The sequence below is a fragment of the Anguilla rostrata genome, chromosome 3 (genome assembly GCF_018555375.3).
Source record: "Anguilla rostrata isolate EN2019 chromosome 3, ASM1855537v3, whole genome shotgun sequence".
NCBI classification, from domain to species: Eukaryota; Metazoa; Chordata; class Actinopteri; order Anguilliformes; family Anguillidae; genus Anguilla; species Anguilla rostrata.
Genome location: NC_057935.1, coordinates 24936943 through 24952477, shown reverse-complemented (window position 1 = coordinate 24952477; position 15535 = coordinate 24936943). Strand labels below are relative to the sequence as shown.

At 43.7% G+C, this 15535-nt stretch overlaps 1 protein-coding gene across 18 annotated transcripts in view; it reads left to right on the top strand.

The window, feature by feature from the left end:
• The first annotated feature begins 271 nt into the window (after positions 1–271).
• LOC135250545 (peripheral plasma membrane protein CASK) overlaps positions 272–15535 on the top strand; it is a 159194-nt gene continuing 143930 nt past the window's right edge. For 6 of the 18 annotated variants that reach the window (XM_064326946.1, XM_064326937.1, XM_064326939.1 and 3 more), the window contains exon 1: positions 275–1262. In XM_064326946.1, coding sequence (XP_064183016.1) covers positions 1204–1262 — 59 coding nt within the window. In that variant the 5' untranslated portion in view covers positions 275–1203. Of the gene's footprint in view, positions 1263–15535 lie in introns of all 18 variants that reach the window. The other 12 variants (XM_064326948.1, XM_064326941.1, XM_064326936.1 and 9 more) reach the window with 4 other exon arrangements.

The window sequence follows — 15535 nt, the reverse complement described above, 5'->3', positions numbered from 1 at the left end:
TAAAATACGTGCGGTCTTGGAAATAATAATCACGCTTACAAAAGTGTAGCAGAACTAGCAAAATATATTAAATGTGCGTGTGTCGTTAACTAACTTGTTATAACTAAATATCATACAGCCTTCTTGTTTTGACTTTTCAAGAAATATATCTAGCGTTATTTTTTTTTAAATCACTGGGTAAGGAAGCTGACACTGACGTCAGCTGATGGGATTTGGATGGTCAACGCGTGCGCGTATCGTTGACACCGTGGATTGGTGGATAGTGAGTGAGTTCTGTTTTCTGATCGTAGAAATTGGGAAACTGTTCAACGGGAAACTCCTCAGTGTGTCCTTTTCGTCATTTTGGCTCAAGTAGTCCTATTGTCGTTTCCAATGAATAGGGGATTTCAGCGCACTGCTTGAGCCATTATGGCGTCGAATATACTAGTTTCGTAACCTTGGGAGGGAGGAGTCTGGCGTTTCTGGAAGCAGAAACAGCGGCGTAGTGACGGAGGAAGAGATGAAGAACTGGAGCAACGGAAAACCGGAGAAGATACAGCTAGCTTCCGAGCTAGTGTGATCCATTTTTACATTATTGGCAGCTACACCTGAGCACACCAAGCGTGTGGGCGTAAAGAAGAGACGAATATGAGCGCTATGTAATGGGCTCTGTGGAACATCGTTTTGAGTTTTACGGGATATAAATGCAATATACCCAATGTAAGATTAACGTCATTTATTTCAAATAAATATATATATCCAGCCCAACTAGCTAGCTGTATAGGGAAATATCACTGGCACTGCTAGGCTAGCTAGTACCAGAGAATAGATACATCATTCCAATGTTAGCCAGCTACCAGAAAATGGAAGACGTTGGAACAAGAGGTTGAGTGTTTAATGGTAGAAAATCACCGTGTTTGTGACTTGGAACGGAGGATTAGAGAGCCAGCAGACCAGGAGAAGGTGGGGCCGAAGAGAGTCAGATAAACGGAGCTAGCTAGCTAACTTACGTTAGCTTGCTAAATTACCGGTGGTGCTTTTTGGAGAATCGCGAGGAAGGATTTTTTCCGCCTATTGGAATTTGGAAAAATACAGATACACGCTCCCGATTTCCCCTCATCCACACGAAAAACAGAAATACACGACTGTGGTCCCTTTGCTTCATTTGAAGAATAACGTTTTGAAAGGATTTCTAGGGGATCATTTCCCCATTCCCGTTGGACCATGGCCGACGACGACATTCTGTTCGAAGATGTCTACGAGTTATGCGAGGTTATTGGAAAGTAAGTATCACGATGTCCGCTCTGAATGCATTGGATGTGGAAGCGATCAGCATCGGTACAATGTTTTTTTTTTTAAACATTTGTGCTGACGCCAAGTGTGGATTAGCTTGTGGTTTAAATGTGGTCATATGTCTGTGGAACTAAATGGCAGCTTTCTCGTCACCCGCATAGTGCCAAGCCTATGGATTGCAAATGACTGCCTGATCCATCGACTAAGTCAATGGGAAAACAATTATCAATGACTTCAACACGTAAATGAACGAGCCGTTCAGTCGATATGCATACAAATAGCTTCCTCCACTGTGTACAATGTAGTTTTCTACCGGTGTTACATTGTAGGAATCCAAATAACATAGCTACACAGAATACTAGTAATACAATCTTAACAGAGGGTTTGATAGAGCTAGGCGTGATAGCTTGGCGTTTGCCAGAACACCGTCTTATTTTGTAGCTATTATGAATTGTATGTTGTCGGTTAAATATGGACTTGCAATATTTAATTCAGTAGGACTTCCTAAATAATAAGTTGCAACGCTGGATACCTAAACGTCTCGTAGTGGAACATAGATATTCAATTTTGCAATTTTGGGTGTAGGCTTTGCATGCGCCAAAAGGGACCCGTGTCTTGAATTTACGCTGCACCAGTTCGTTTGCTTGAGCTTAAATCGACCACATCATAAAAACGATAAGCTACTACTACGATGACCAGTAAAATGTGAATAATTGGCTGTGTAGAAATGTCCAGGCTGTGTCCAGGCATTTCCAGGACTACTCCTCTAGATATTTTTTCTTGCCAGATATGTTTTGTGCTGAACATGTGACAAGGTATACTTTCTGTACAAGGTTATTCGAAGCGAGGGTTGTAAAGTATGACACGGTGTCAGTACATATTTGATCTGTTTCGGTGTTGCAACTCGCAAGTTATCGTAACACTCGTTTTGGTGCGATGGTGAATTACCGACAGAATCCTCTGTAGCCAGCGTTCCGCTTGATTTTGTGTTTGGAACATTGGCACTGTAACCACGCTCATTTGCACGAGGATTCGCTATGTTCTTTGCACATCAGTTCCAGAACTGTCACTCTGTCAGATATGTAGTCTCATTTTATTCAGATGAATTCACTAAGTATAGATTTGGAATACAGCAGGGTTTATTTATTTATTTATTTTACATTTCATGTGTCAGTGGAGTATGGACATAGGTGTGGCAATTCAGGTGAAATGCGACCAAGCTAATGGAAGGAAGAAGGAAAGGCATTCTGCTTTCTGGGGCCGGAGGCTTGAAGGCAGAGCTTTGTGACCTACGCCTCCCAATGAGAGACTGGTATCAAGGCTACTGTCCTCCAGTCACCTACTTCAAAAAATATCAAGGAGCTCATCGGCCGTCCTGCATGCACTTTAAAATTCCTGTGGAGATGCTGTAAGAGTCTGCACTTTGTTTCAATAAAGTCAATAATTAATGCAATTTTTGGGTGAGTGTGTGTGGTGGGTGGGGGGTGATAGGGATGGGAAGGGTGTGGACCTGGAAATGCTTTCTCAGATTTGTCATAATATAACAAAATATAACAAAGTTCATTCGCTGAGAAATTTCCGTGCTTAGGAGCAAACAGCTCATAGCTCTTCACAGTGGAATACAGAAATGAGGGGAAGAATACATTCAACATCAAATAATTGGATAATAATAAACAGAAAAGAGAGTAAAATCAACAAAGTTTGCGGGGGGTGCTAGCAGAAAGCTTTGTTGATTGCTTGCCAGTGACTGAGCATTACCGTTAGTGTGGCTCTTCCTAATATTAAATGCATCTCAGGTTACTGGAGGGTTACAGGTTACAGATGCCAAGGCTGCCATCTGGATGCCAGGTTTTATGTACAGAAAAGTTTTCATGCGATTAGCCGCTCTTGTATTAGTATGGTCCTACAAAGGGATCTAATGTCATTGTCGGTTCACATACTGACTAATACTGTTAGTTCTGACACTGGAGATTTGGCATATCTGCTCATGGCCTGAACCTTGTTTGCATGCTCTTTGCACTATTGATGAGATTGTCCCTCTAGGCAAGAGCATCTGCATAGTGACTAAATGTAAATGTGTGATTGTAATTGGCTATAAAATACTAACTAAATTATCCCTGTTGCTTATATGGGTGTGTAAGGTTAGCTTGTGGACAGAGGGTGTGTTACTGCATTTTGATACACCGACCAACCTTTGACTTGGGTTGGCCCGCTGGCTGCTTGCGCAAGCCTGTTTTTATACGGAGTACTAGTCCACGGTGTGGGGTGTCACAGCAAGTTAAAGGGCCTCGGTTGAAAAAGCCAGGAACATGCCGGTGGAATCGGGCACCCCTCGGCCTTCTAAAAGCTGGCCTGGCGCAGGCACCTAGGTGCCACCCTCGTTTTTGCTGGCAGTGGCTGAGAATTCTCAGCGCCCTCCTGTGCAAAATCGCTTGGCCCTGTCATTTGGCATCATCGACAAAAATACGCATGCACTTTTGTCTCATGAAACAGTGGAGTTATATTTCTTAGTTTGATTTATTGGTATAATAAAAGATAGCATGGTAAGCAATTGAATTCCATTACACATTCCAGGGCTGCTTGCTATTTTAGAAAAGTCGAGGGGAACATTGCTTTTTCAGGGGTTGCGTCAGCAACTGTACTGGGCTAGTAGCTCATCTTCGTGGCTTTGTTTTTTTGCTCTCGTTCTTTAAAGTCTCAGATACAACAGTTTGGTGCCTCTTTAGTGCGTTGTTGTCAGAGTGTTACACCGTGCATGTGTGCGTAAGCATGTGCGTGCATGTATGTTTGTTCATGCATTTAAGTGTGTGTGCTGGTGTGCGTATGTATGCACATGTATGTGTGCCCGTGTCTGTCCTTTTATGTATGTGCGTGTGTGTACGTTTGTGTGTGTGCATGTACGTCTGCCTTTACATACATGCATGCATACGTGTGTGCATTTAATTCCGTGTTTGCACTTGTGCATGTGTGTGCTGTGTGTCAGTTCTCCATGATGTGGCCTGAGTGAGTCCCCAGGGCCACAACTTGGGTATGCTGGTGTCTGTGATGTCACAGGAGACACAATGGCTGCAGGGACATTTATTTGCATTTCTCCTTCCTGTTTTTTTTCTTTGCCTGGTTATTGGTGCATGGTCCAGACATTTCAACGAACATTTGTGTAGTAGACATTGAACTGTCACATTTGTCACTGGCACTGTACAGCCATAATGAGGCACTGTAGCTCTTGAGCCTGCTTCCAACATACTGACTTGAAGTAGCTACATCTATTCTAAGCTGCATCAGTAGGGTGGACCCATTAAAATCTTCAGTGAATTGATTGATTGACAGTTATCTCCAGTGTAGCCTAAATCATTTGGCCCCTCTTTGACTCATAGACTGTTAGTTAACACTGAGCATACTGTGAAGATGTATGACATTTCTGTTTTCACGTGCCAGTTTATTTATGAATGAACAGTAGACTAGGACTGGTTGACCATGGAAAATGAAAACGAGGTGAGCTTGTTGACCATTTAGCTACTGATTTTAGCATAAGCTGCGCCTGCGTCTATAAGCTAGCATCTCTCCATACCGCCTGCACCTGCTTCTGAACGTCTGATATCACTTTCTGCGGAGTGACAGCTTTTTTACAATAGTTTTTTAAAATGAATTTGCAACACCAGGAAACGGAGTGCGTACGACCTGAGGAAATGCAGGTGTCCTCGGCTGACAGTCGATGCTGTCTGGGTGATGAGTTAAGGTGTGCCGTATTTCCCTTTCACGATGCACACGGGGCCAGATGTTGGGGAATGATGTCGGCTGGCTGTGAATGAGACTCATTCACATAGACAAATGGTTTCGCTGTAGATGTACAACGCAGTGCAACAGTTTGCTTAATGCAGAAATGTGGGCTACAAACGATTATCTGGCCTTTCGTTTGGGGAAATTCTTGAAGGCATACCAAGTGAGACCGAGGACGCTGCTTCAGTCAATTTCAACAAGCTTAGTTTTGGTAATCAATACGCCGTGCTCTCATTTAAAAGAAATTGCAGTATTGGAATGTACTCATCTGCTAAAATATCAAACGTACCTTGACAAGTGGATATTTGTACATGAGGAATTGCTGGTGTTAAGCGAAGATGACATCACTGTGTAAAAGGGGTGGGTGGCTGCAGTGCATCATATAGGGCAGGACATTATCTAGACCTACCTTAACACGCACGTTGTCTCGTTAATTTGATTTATGGACTTATTTTAATGAATCATGGAGATTCATTTTACCATTGAATAGGAAATGGGTGAGATAAGGACAGTGAAATTGAAAGGATCTCTCTCTGTGTTTCAGTGGGTATGAAATACTGACCCACATAAGGAGGACCCCAGCCTCGCAACTTTGCTTGGTGAGAGCCGTGGCCTCGAGCAAAACGTTCTGAGAGCAACAAGCGCGAATGCACCAGAAAGCTCTCCGTCTCTCTGGAGTAACGTGCGCAGAACGGATTCACTGGCTGCCGTGGCTCTAGCTCCCTGCTCTGGAAAAGCCAGCCACCGCTACACAGTGCATGGGCTGTCCGAGCATGGAGTTTGTTTATATCTGCTATCCCAGCCCTCTGAGGAAGGGACCTCAAACTCCATTCCTGGACAGTTAGTTAAGATTGTGTGGTTTCCATTAAACTAGCTGCCAAATTATGCTTTGTAACATGTGGTCCATTTGAGGCAATCGGTCACTTGGCCTAAACGAAGCATTGCCTTATTGCTGAAAAAATAAAAACCAGCAGACACCACAGCCTCCCTGGAATGGAGTTTTAGACTGCCAGATTCATTTCAGCCTGGCCTTGTTTTAATACAGCCATTTACTGTTGCAGTGTAACACCTGGTGAACTGTGCAGTCGAGAGCAGCAGGAATTGCAGAAAATTTAACAGCAGCTCCAGCAGGCTGGGAGCGCATCACGCTGGACTTCCCTCTCTCCTGTTCTGTGACCTCGCCTTTTCAGTTGTGCATTTTATGCCCTGGGATTGCACCGCCTGACTGCTCTGAAAACGTGGGCCTGTATTCTGCGGTCACATCGGCTTAACCGCGCCACGGCTCGCTAAATCACCAGAAGCCAGAAGTCCTCGGTCACGGAAAAGGGGCCGCCCCCGCATGGTCAGAATGGCTAGGCTATACAACAGGGGTTACGGTCTGCGACCCGGTGCCTGTCGCTGACGGCCGAGCCGTAACGTTCTGTCAGCGGTGACCGCTCCTGGCCCTGGTTGTACCTGTCCACCAGCAGCTAATTGACACCTGGAACTCCCAGGGCATTAAGTACCCATTCCGTCAGCCGTGAGCGTCTGCTCGCTATAAGAACCGAGCGGAATTTGAGTCTCAAGTGAACAGCACTGTTTCAGGAATGTGAGCGTGTTTGCATTGCTTTCTGAGCTCCCCAGGGTTTTTTTTTTTTTTTTTTTTTTGCTATCTGGTAATATAGAAAACTCCTGAGCCGTGTGTGGGGATCCCCTGCAGGCTCAGGATAAATGCAGTTGAGCAACCAGCTATGTTGAGTCACTTCCCATTTGGGGATTATGTGAAAGGGAGCCCTAGTCTCGTGTGTCCACTCTGCGGTTTGTGGCGAGAAGAGGCTGCTGGCCACTTCAGGGTTTTGTTGCCGGGGGACTAGAAGCCAAGCTGGGCAGTGAGCTTCAGGGCCCGTCTTATTTGGGGTCGACGCCCTTGCGGCTTCCTTAAAGACGTTTGACTGCTTTCTCGGCTTGGCCGAAACTTTGACCTGGGCGTCGGCCGAATTCTGCTGAACGCCAGTGTGCGCCGTGTGAAGCGCCAGCCTTCTCAGAACTGCAGTTTTTTTCTGCTTTCGAAAGTCAAAAGACGACACCCCATTACAGCCACTGTAAACATTTAGTTAATTTCTTCTAGCGTGCTTTTAATTTGTTTTTAACACCGCAAATGTGATTCTAGAGCGGTGCGGTCAATGTTTTTTCCCTTCATTAGCGTAGGCAATAATGCTTGATGATTGGCTGCCTCCATGCATTGCTGAGTAAATTGAGCAGTTGGTTGAGAATGTGTCTTTCCTGAGAGATCATTTTGGTTTTATATGTAAGAGATAAAAACAGTGTGTGCCATCCTTTCTTTGTCGTTGTCTGATGGCAAGTTCCTCCGTGCTGTGTCTTCCCAAGTCTGTGTGATGTCAGCGTGTGATCTTGATTCACGGGATTCTCAGGTATTCTTCCATTAAAGCTCAGCTGAAATACTGCCGCTCCTTACAAGTCCTGTCGCAGAGGTGCGATACAAACTCCGAATGGAGGCCATCGGAGCACCGACGCCAGCTGGCCTCCAGCAGGGGGCGGTGTGGAGGAGGTCCCGTCAGAAGCGGTCGGGCCTCCCCCCCACTCCGATAAGCTGCGTCCGCTCTTCCTGAGGGTGGCTGGATACGTGGCTGTCGTCACGGCAGCCGATGACGTCAGCGGCAGCCCCTCGTCCCCCTAAACCCCCCCACCCCCCCCACACCCGCTCTCTTTCTCCCACTGTGTTACAATCAAGCAGCAAATTCACAGAGCCCCTCTCTTCCCCCTCCTTCCTACAGTGCGTTCACACAAAGCGCCAGCCCCAATGGAGTCGGGCTAATTTATTTACGCAACACAATTAGCCGCGGCGATGGAGAGAGCGCGCGCTCCCTATTAACTGCGTTCCCGTCCGCCGGCGCGCAGAGCTTTCTGAGAGCGTCGCTGTGGAGCGTTTGAAAGCCTGGCGGCGGGGCCCTGTTTTTGAAGGAGATTAGGGGTTGGTGTTTCGCCCCGGAGGCGTTGAGTTAGCCTGAGCCGCTTCTAATGAAGAATCTTCGCAGGTGTACCTTGACATCCGCAACCAAAGCCATAGCATTCTGGGCGCCTTCGGGCTACGGCGTGATGTACTGGCGTCGTTCCTGTACAAAGGTGCAGAGCCCCTGTGTAAAATAATATTTAACAAAAAAAAACCCAACAAAATAGAAGAATAATTTCCACACAGGTTGACTGTAGCCCATTTTCCTGCCACAGCTGCTGCGGTGTTGTGTGTAACGAAAAGCCCTATTGCTCCGTGACACCTGCACTTTATGAATGCTTTATTTGGGAGATTTCCAGCAAATCGCCAGGAAGAGGAAATAAACGGTCCGGTGCTGTCTTTTATGACGGGGGGAGGGAGGACGATGAACCTCTTTTATGGGGATGAAGCTTCCTGGCCAGTTCTTCGGCGTCGGTCCGTTTGCGAAACCAAAGCTTCAGGGCGGTGAAAATGGAGGCTTTGTTTTGGCCGCTGCCAGAGCGTTTGTGGCACTGGATCTCCTCTCCCCTTCAGCGTCTCAGGATAAGCTTCTTTTCCAGTCTTTCTTTTTATCTGTATAGAGCTGTTTGCAAACAGGTTGTCACATGGCGCTTCCCAGGGGACATTTCCTGGAGGGAATCAAAATACGTAAAAACCCCATGGAGCCAGTTTTTGGAAAGCCGGAAAATTTGTCCCTGACCTCTTTTAAAGGCAGTAAAGCTGAGCTCCTGAGAAATGTCAGGATACAAAGAAAAGTAAGGCCGTGAATTATCAGTTTATTCAAGTAGGCCTATCTAACGGGTTCCTGAATGAAGCAGTGGTCGTGCTAGCTCATGGATGCTGTGCCTTTGGAATGCATTTCAAAATCTGCGTTTTGCCATAATTTACTTGCGTTCTATTAAAAATAACAATTTTTGCCATAATATGCCAAGACTACCACAAGACTAAGTCCATAACAGGGAGAGCACAGGCTTCACATAAACCCAAACCAACAATGCAACACCCCTCCCTATAAAGTGTTCATGACAGGCACAACGTGTTAGCCCTAAGTGAGAGGAAATGGCTGAATTAAAATCAGACGGCCCAGATGTACACAACAAAGTCAAGGGAAAAACTAGAAGAACACACTGAAAAACCCATACCATCAAACATCCTACAATATAGAATGCCCTCGCACAGGTAGAAAATCATCGCTATACAATTTAAAAAGGCTGACAGTTTTGGTAGCCAAACTTGACTTTTTTACAGTGACAAACTAACAACCTGTTAACGTACAAAATGGCACCTTCAGCGACCACATTACAGTGACATTGCTAAGGAGGGCATGAACTTGGCTTACCGTTGATGTCGCGGAGGTAGTAACGTATAACAAACTAATTCAGAATGCACTTCTTTCAGACAACAACCTTTCTGCAGTGCTACCAGCCTTATTTTTTTTCCCACACGCAGTACGTTTCTTGATGTTCTGGTGTTACATAATACAGTGATGACACACAGAGAAAACAAATGAAATTCATTATCTTAAAAAAAGGTAATTAACTTGTTTGGGTAGGCCCGTGATCAATCTGGATAGGCCTAGGCCTGCCAAGCTAGCTATAGAGGATGACATCTCGTTTTTGACTTGTAATTCAAATTAAGCACTTTCTTTTTGAATCTTGCAGTGCTGCCAACAACTGTGTAAATGTTATGATTAATGAACAACTCAAATGTTGGACTCTGAAAGGCAATTGGCTCAGAGAAACAGGAGTAATTTATTGTCGATCAAGTCTGGGTCATCGCCCGTGGTAATCTTAAAAATAAAAATAGACAAAGTCCTGTGTACGAATGAAGTGTCGAGTGCTTTGTAAGTACAGGTAGACTGGTTTCTTTATGCCGGTTCCATAATAACCAAGTCAGTGGGTCTGCTGTCCACAACATAATCTGTTCTCCCTTGTTCTTTTAGCTGTTTCAAGAGTGCTCCTGACATGTACAAATGTTACTTAACATGCCCTTGTGATCAATGTCCTTATAAAATGCTGTTCCATACATAAAATAAAACATTTTTTGTTGCTCCCAGCATTGTTAATCTGCAGCTGGCTGCACACTGTTCCCTGATTGGTTGATGTCTCAGCTATGCTGTGCACCGGTTGCCCCGTGCTCTATGATGTCACTAGGCTGAAATGTCCTCAATCTGCCAATTGTGTGAAACCATATTCCATATCCACATCATAATCACTGTTGTTGTTGTTACTGCTACTTTCAAGGGAGTTGGTTTCACCACTTTCTGCATATCCAATGTTTCTGGATGTCTGTAATCAGTGGTTCTCTTGGTCTTTTGCCGTTGTCACGAAAAAAAGCCATTTTTGTGTTCTTAGAGAAGACAATTCATGTCGGCAAATGCAGTTATGCTTTATGAACTTGTGCTTTTCAGATGTCACAATCTATACTGTAACAAGCATTTGTCAGCTTGGCAGCTGGATAAACGTATTATTATTATTATTATTAGTATTAATTAATAGTAATTGAAGTATGAAAAAAAATGAGAGACTATGCTGCATGGAATAAAATGGTTTTCTATTTAACTGTTAATTTTTCTCAGTCAGTCAGATGAGGAGGGTCAGATCTGGCAAGGAGAGTATTGAAACAAAGTGTGAAAAAGGAGGAGGAGAGTGTGCAGGAGGAGAGGTCAGAGAGACAGAGTCCAGGAACAGAGAGGAGGTAAGTTAGCAAAGTAACAGAGGCCCAAGGGATACAACCTATGTTAACAAGCAATTGAGTTTATGTAAGCTTGATACAGCAAATGAGAGCTGCTTCAGTCTTATTGCAGGCAATTCCATCCACATATTCAGCATAAATTGGACCGGTACAATTGGCTAGAAATGGGAGGCGTTTTTAAAAGCAGTCTCTAAACCTTTTTCATTCAAGCCACACCTCTTATTAAAGTGTGCTAAAATGTCAAGGCGCCCTCCCGGGCTGGTAGTGAATCCTGACCACCGGTGCCTCCGGCACGGCAGGCCGGCGCGTAATTGGCAGCCGAGCTTCCAAGGGAGGGAGGGAGGAGGTTGGACGGAGCGTCTGGCGGGCGCTCCTCCGCGGGAGGCTCCGGCGGCAGGGCTACGCGCGCTCCTCCGACAGGGTGGTGGACCGCGGAATGGAGCAGAGGCCGTCGGCATCGCACGCCTCGCGGCTCCCAAATTAACCGAGGAAGTTTGCCGCAGTCAGTTTCCGCATAATGGGGCAATTATCACATTATCACAGAACCTAATCTAATCTGCATTTCTGATGCACGTCTAGTCAATTGGAGCAGGTCGACAGCATTAAAAATAAAAACGAATTTTAAACGTGCGATGTTACGATAGTTGAATATGTTTGGGCGACTGGTGAATGGCACCTTGAGCAGGGCGCGCTTTAAAAAGGTTTGAGTGCTGATAACCGAGGTCCCTTGGCTATTGTAAATCTTCTTCCATTATTACATCTCATTGAATGTAGCTTTTCGATTTGCTTAATCTCCTCGGTGCACATTAAATGGTAATTATGTTATTTTGTTTGCTTTTTGTCAGCGAAAGAGATTAATGAAGAGGGAAGAGGACTGTGAGCACACAAGTGTAAGACGAGAAATGACTATTTTGAAGGATTATAATAAGCAAAGAAGAGGGAAAGGTTAAAGGAATTGCTGCAATGGAGATGTGAGGAATGGAATGAAGTGAAGTAACGTGAGAGGAGGGAATGGGTGAGGTAACGCAGTAGGCGGTGGAGGGCGGGACAGCCTCGAGCCCAGCAGGTGAGGTCACTGGCCAAAGAGAAAAGAAATAACAGAAGGAAAGCTCATGTGTCTGTCAGTCATCTTCAAGCTCAAGTCTTCTGTTTGGTTAGGGAGACACGAACACCCAAAGAGAAGTGTGTACTGAAGAGAAAGATATTATCTGAATGGTGAATGCCACGGCTGCTCACAAGAACTGGGGCGGGAAAAGAATAACGTCCAGATTCTGACAGAAAGCGGTGATCATCGCCGGTTGAGTGAAAGGGTGTGACAAGCGCCTGCGCGTGGAATAAATCTGTGCTCCCGACGGTGGAGAGACAGCCTGTGATTTTACTGAAAACGAAAGTATGAAACATGTAAAATATAACCTTTTCTGTCTCTGATTTTCATTTAATCCAGGTTGATTATTGCAACTCTAACAGTTAATTACAGGACACACACAGTGGCCATCTTGAGATGGTTGCTAGGTTTTTTTGTTTTTTTGGGGGGATTGATTTAACCCTCAAAGAGGCAACAAATGTAAATCTCTTTCTTTGGTCAACCAACTTTTTTCCCCAGAAATTCGTACTAGTGATGGGAGAGTGAGGTTGAAACCATATATGATCAGGGTTAGGCTACTATGTGCTGTTAGTGACTCTGATTTCAGCCAATTGTTCTGTTTTCCTGTGAAAAGGGGAAAAAAATACATTTTGATTGGTTCTAACAAGTCTGATTGACAGCTCATTGTAGGTCCACCTGATATGTGATTCATGAAACCCCACTGATCTATCTTCAGAGAATCCCAGGTGTTTCCTGGCTCAAAATAGGGCTTAGGTGGTGACTTTGTGTGACAGTGTCTGTGGTCAGTCTGCATGTACTACCACTGTTAACTCGACGTGTTGTCTCTCTATATCAAAAGACCACCACATTGCATTGAGATGTAGGCTATACAAAATGGAGAACAAAGAAAAATGAAAAAAAAAATTGCAACTTTCATATTTATTGAAGGGTTACATATTCTAAGTGCCAGAATTTGGGTAAATATAACCTTTGTTTGAAGTCTTTAATATACATAGAAAACTGAAATTTGAACGTAAATATAAATTGCAGATCGCCTGGTGCACCATCCAACTAAATATGCATATATGTCAATATGCCTATGTGTTGCGTCTGTTTGGGGTTTTTCAGTGCGTATAACCTGGCCAGGGGGAACACTGATATTTCAGGAATGCTTTTTGTTGGAGGAATGCATTTTAAGTTGGGTGAATGTGAGGAAATAAAACATGTGTCTACCTTGTTTGCTGTACTTTAAAGTTGTGTAAACAAAATAGTTTTTTTTAGAATGACAAGATTTTTAACAGTTCAACCTAAAACCTATGGAAGTTGAACCACCAAACTCTCAGTACAGGTATCTGTATCGGTATCGGCTGATGGTTTCTCAAATTAATTGGAGATGATTATCGGCCAGAAAATTTCATATCGGTGCACTAGTTTCGCGCTAAAGTCTCAATCAGTGGCACCACTTCACTGTTCAGTGTGTGAGAAAAGAAATGAATGGACTTGTCCTCATAAGCCAGTTACCTTTTGTAAGGTCTCAGCAGTCGTGGCATGGGACCAAACGGCTGAGCGGTAGTTATGGGAATGGGTGGGTGTGTTTCACTGCCAAACTGTCAGTCGTTGTTTGCGCAACCAACCAAGTTTCCATTGACTGATAGGCTCGCTGTCAGTCAAACGGACAAACACATAGTGCACTTTTTTATGTAAATTAGCAAGCAAATGTCTTGGCTTAAAGGGGCAGGGGACCAACACACACACACACACACACACGCATAGATAGTTCAAAGATACACGTTGTTACATCTGTACTTAGCAGTGACAGAGGAACCAAGCTGGAGAAAATAAGGGAGCAGAGCAAGTTAGGCATGGTAGGGCAAGCAAGGATATTGAGGCTAAAAATGAGGACACAGAGCAGGGAGAAGGATCGAGCGATTTATGTGTGTGTTTTAGGGAGAGTAAGAGACAAAGAGAAAGAAAAACACATTGGATTAATGTTTGTTTAGGGTTAGAGTAGATGTCGGTCAGTGTGGATTGTTGAAGGCCAATCCCAATTTCCATATTTAAGTGGGCAAGATGACTGATTGGCCAATATCTGCAGACATGCTTTTTTTTCCCCTGTGGAAAAATGTTGGAAAATACCAGGTCTAAATTTTATGGGAGAATTGAGAATTCACACCAAAAATTGTACTTGCATGGCTCTGGATTCTGCAAAATGTCATCCTCGGGTTGAATGATGTCTTCTGTTAGACAGGCTGGTATTGAACAAAATGGTATCTGACCTCCTTGACTGAAAGTGGCTATTACAGATTTCAGCATAATGCTTTGGGCACCTGAATAGCTGAAAAAATGAGGCGGAGAAGAAAAGTTAAATATCTAATGGTTTTTAATGACCCATTCAAAAGTTGGACAGTTTCCAATTTTTCATGCTTATAGTGGTTCATAAGTAAAACTTGAATAATCAACAGTACTTTATGATAATGCTAACAAAGGTTACTTATAATTTTGCTGCATTAAAATTAACTTGATATTTTGTTGAACTAAGCTGGTGTTTGTGACATGCGTGACAAGGAATGACTAATGACTATAATGATATATTTCTACATTTGTGTTCCAAGTGTGACTTGTGTGGGAAGACCATTGCTGTTCTAACATGCAACATTACAACTGGTTTGTCTGCACTGTGGCAATAAACTGTGAAAAGGCGTTCTAAAAACGCACTGCAAAGATACGAACTGGAGCTTGTTCATTAAAATTTAATGTGTCGGAGTGTTGCAGTATGGACAGCACTAGCACTGACTTAGTCTATTCATAAAACTGCATTTAAGATACGTGGTACACTGGAGAATTCTCTAGGCAGCTCAAACGTCTTGACTGCAAGCCCAGTATTGCTGGCCTGACGCTCCATAGCAACATTCCTCATATTAACCAATGTCTCTAAACATTGCAAATTTGCCCATTTCTGGTGCTTTTTTGTTGCATCGTTTATGTTAATGAGAAACTAGTTGGCAAATAATAAAGCCATATAAACAGCCAGGATTTTTGTTGAGACCTTGCTTGTCAAGCTAGCCAACTAAGCCAGTTTATAATTGATGCAGTATGAGAATAGCTATGACACACATTTAAACAAGGATATCTGCAGTTCATATAAATGACAGTTTGTTGTATCAGCAGTGATTAATAGGCTCTGTTATGCCTACAGAACTCATAGCATGGCTAATTTAGGAGACTGGCAAGCAGATATTGGTGTGGTAGTGGGTTAAATATGCCATCAAACGTGTAGGTAGCTAATGAGCTCAATTTACTGCCAGCTGAATGATCTAAAATTAAGTTTTCAGTTTTCAACATGGGTGGCATTAGGCCTACATTATTGAACTCAGAATTTGACACCTTTTGGTTGTTTTCTAAACATAGATCGTAGGCTAATGTTAGCAGTTTGGTCATTTGAAAATGCTTGTATGTCAAGAACATGTTGATAAGAATATATTCATTACATAATTACAGTTAATGGATTCCTGCAGAGTTAAATATTTTATGTTTTATTCAAATTGCATGAAATGTTTAAGTGGGGTTTCACATTTTAGAGATGACACTCCACAGTCACACAATATGAGGGAGACTTTTGAGCACTGGAAGGCATGGTTGCGCAGTTATATAACCGCCAATCGTATCTGCCTATTTACGACGGCCAAGTTTCTGATTGATCAGCCATGCCAGTTTTATCA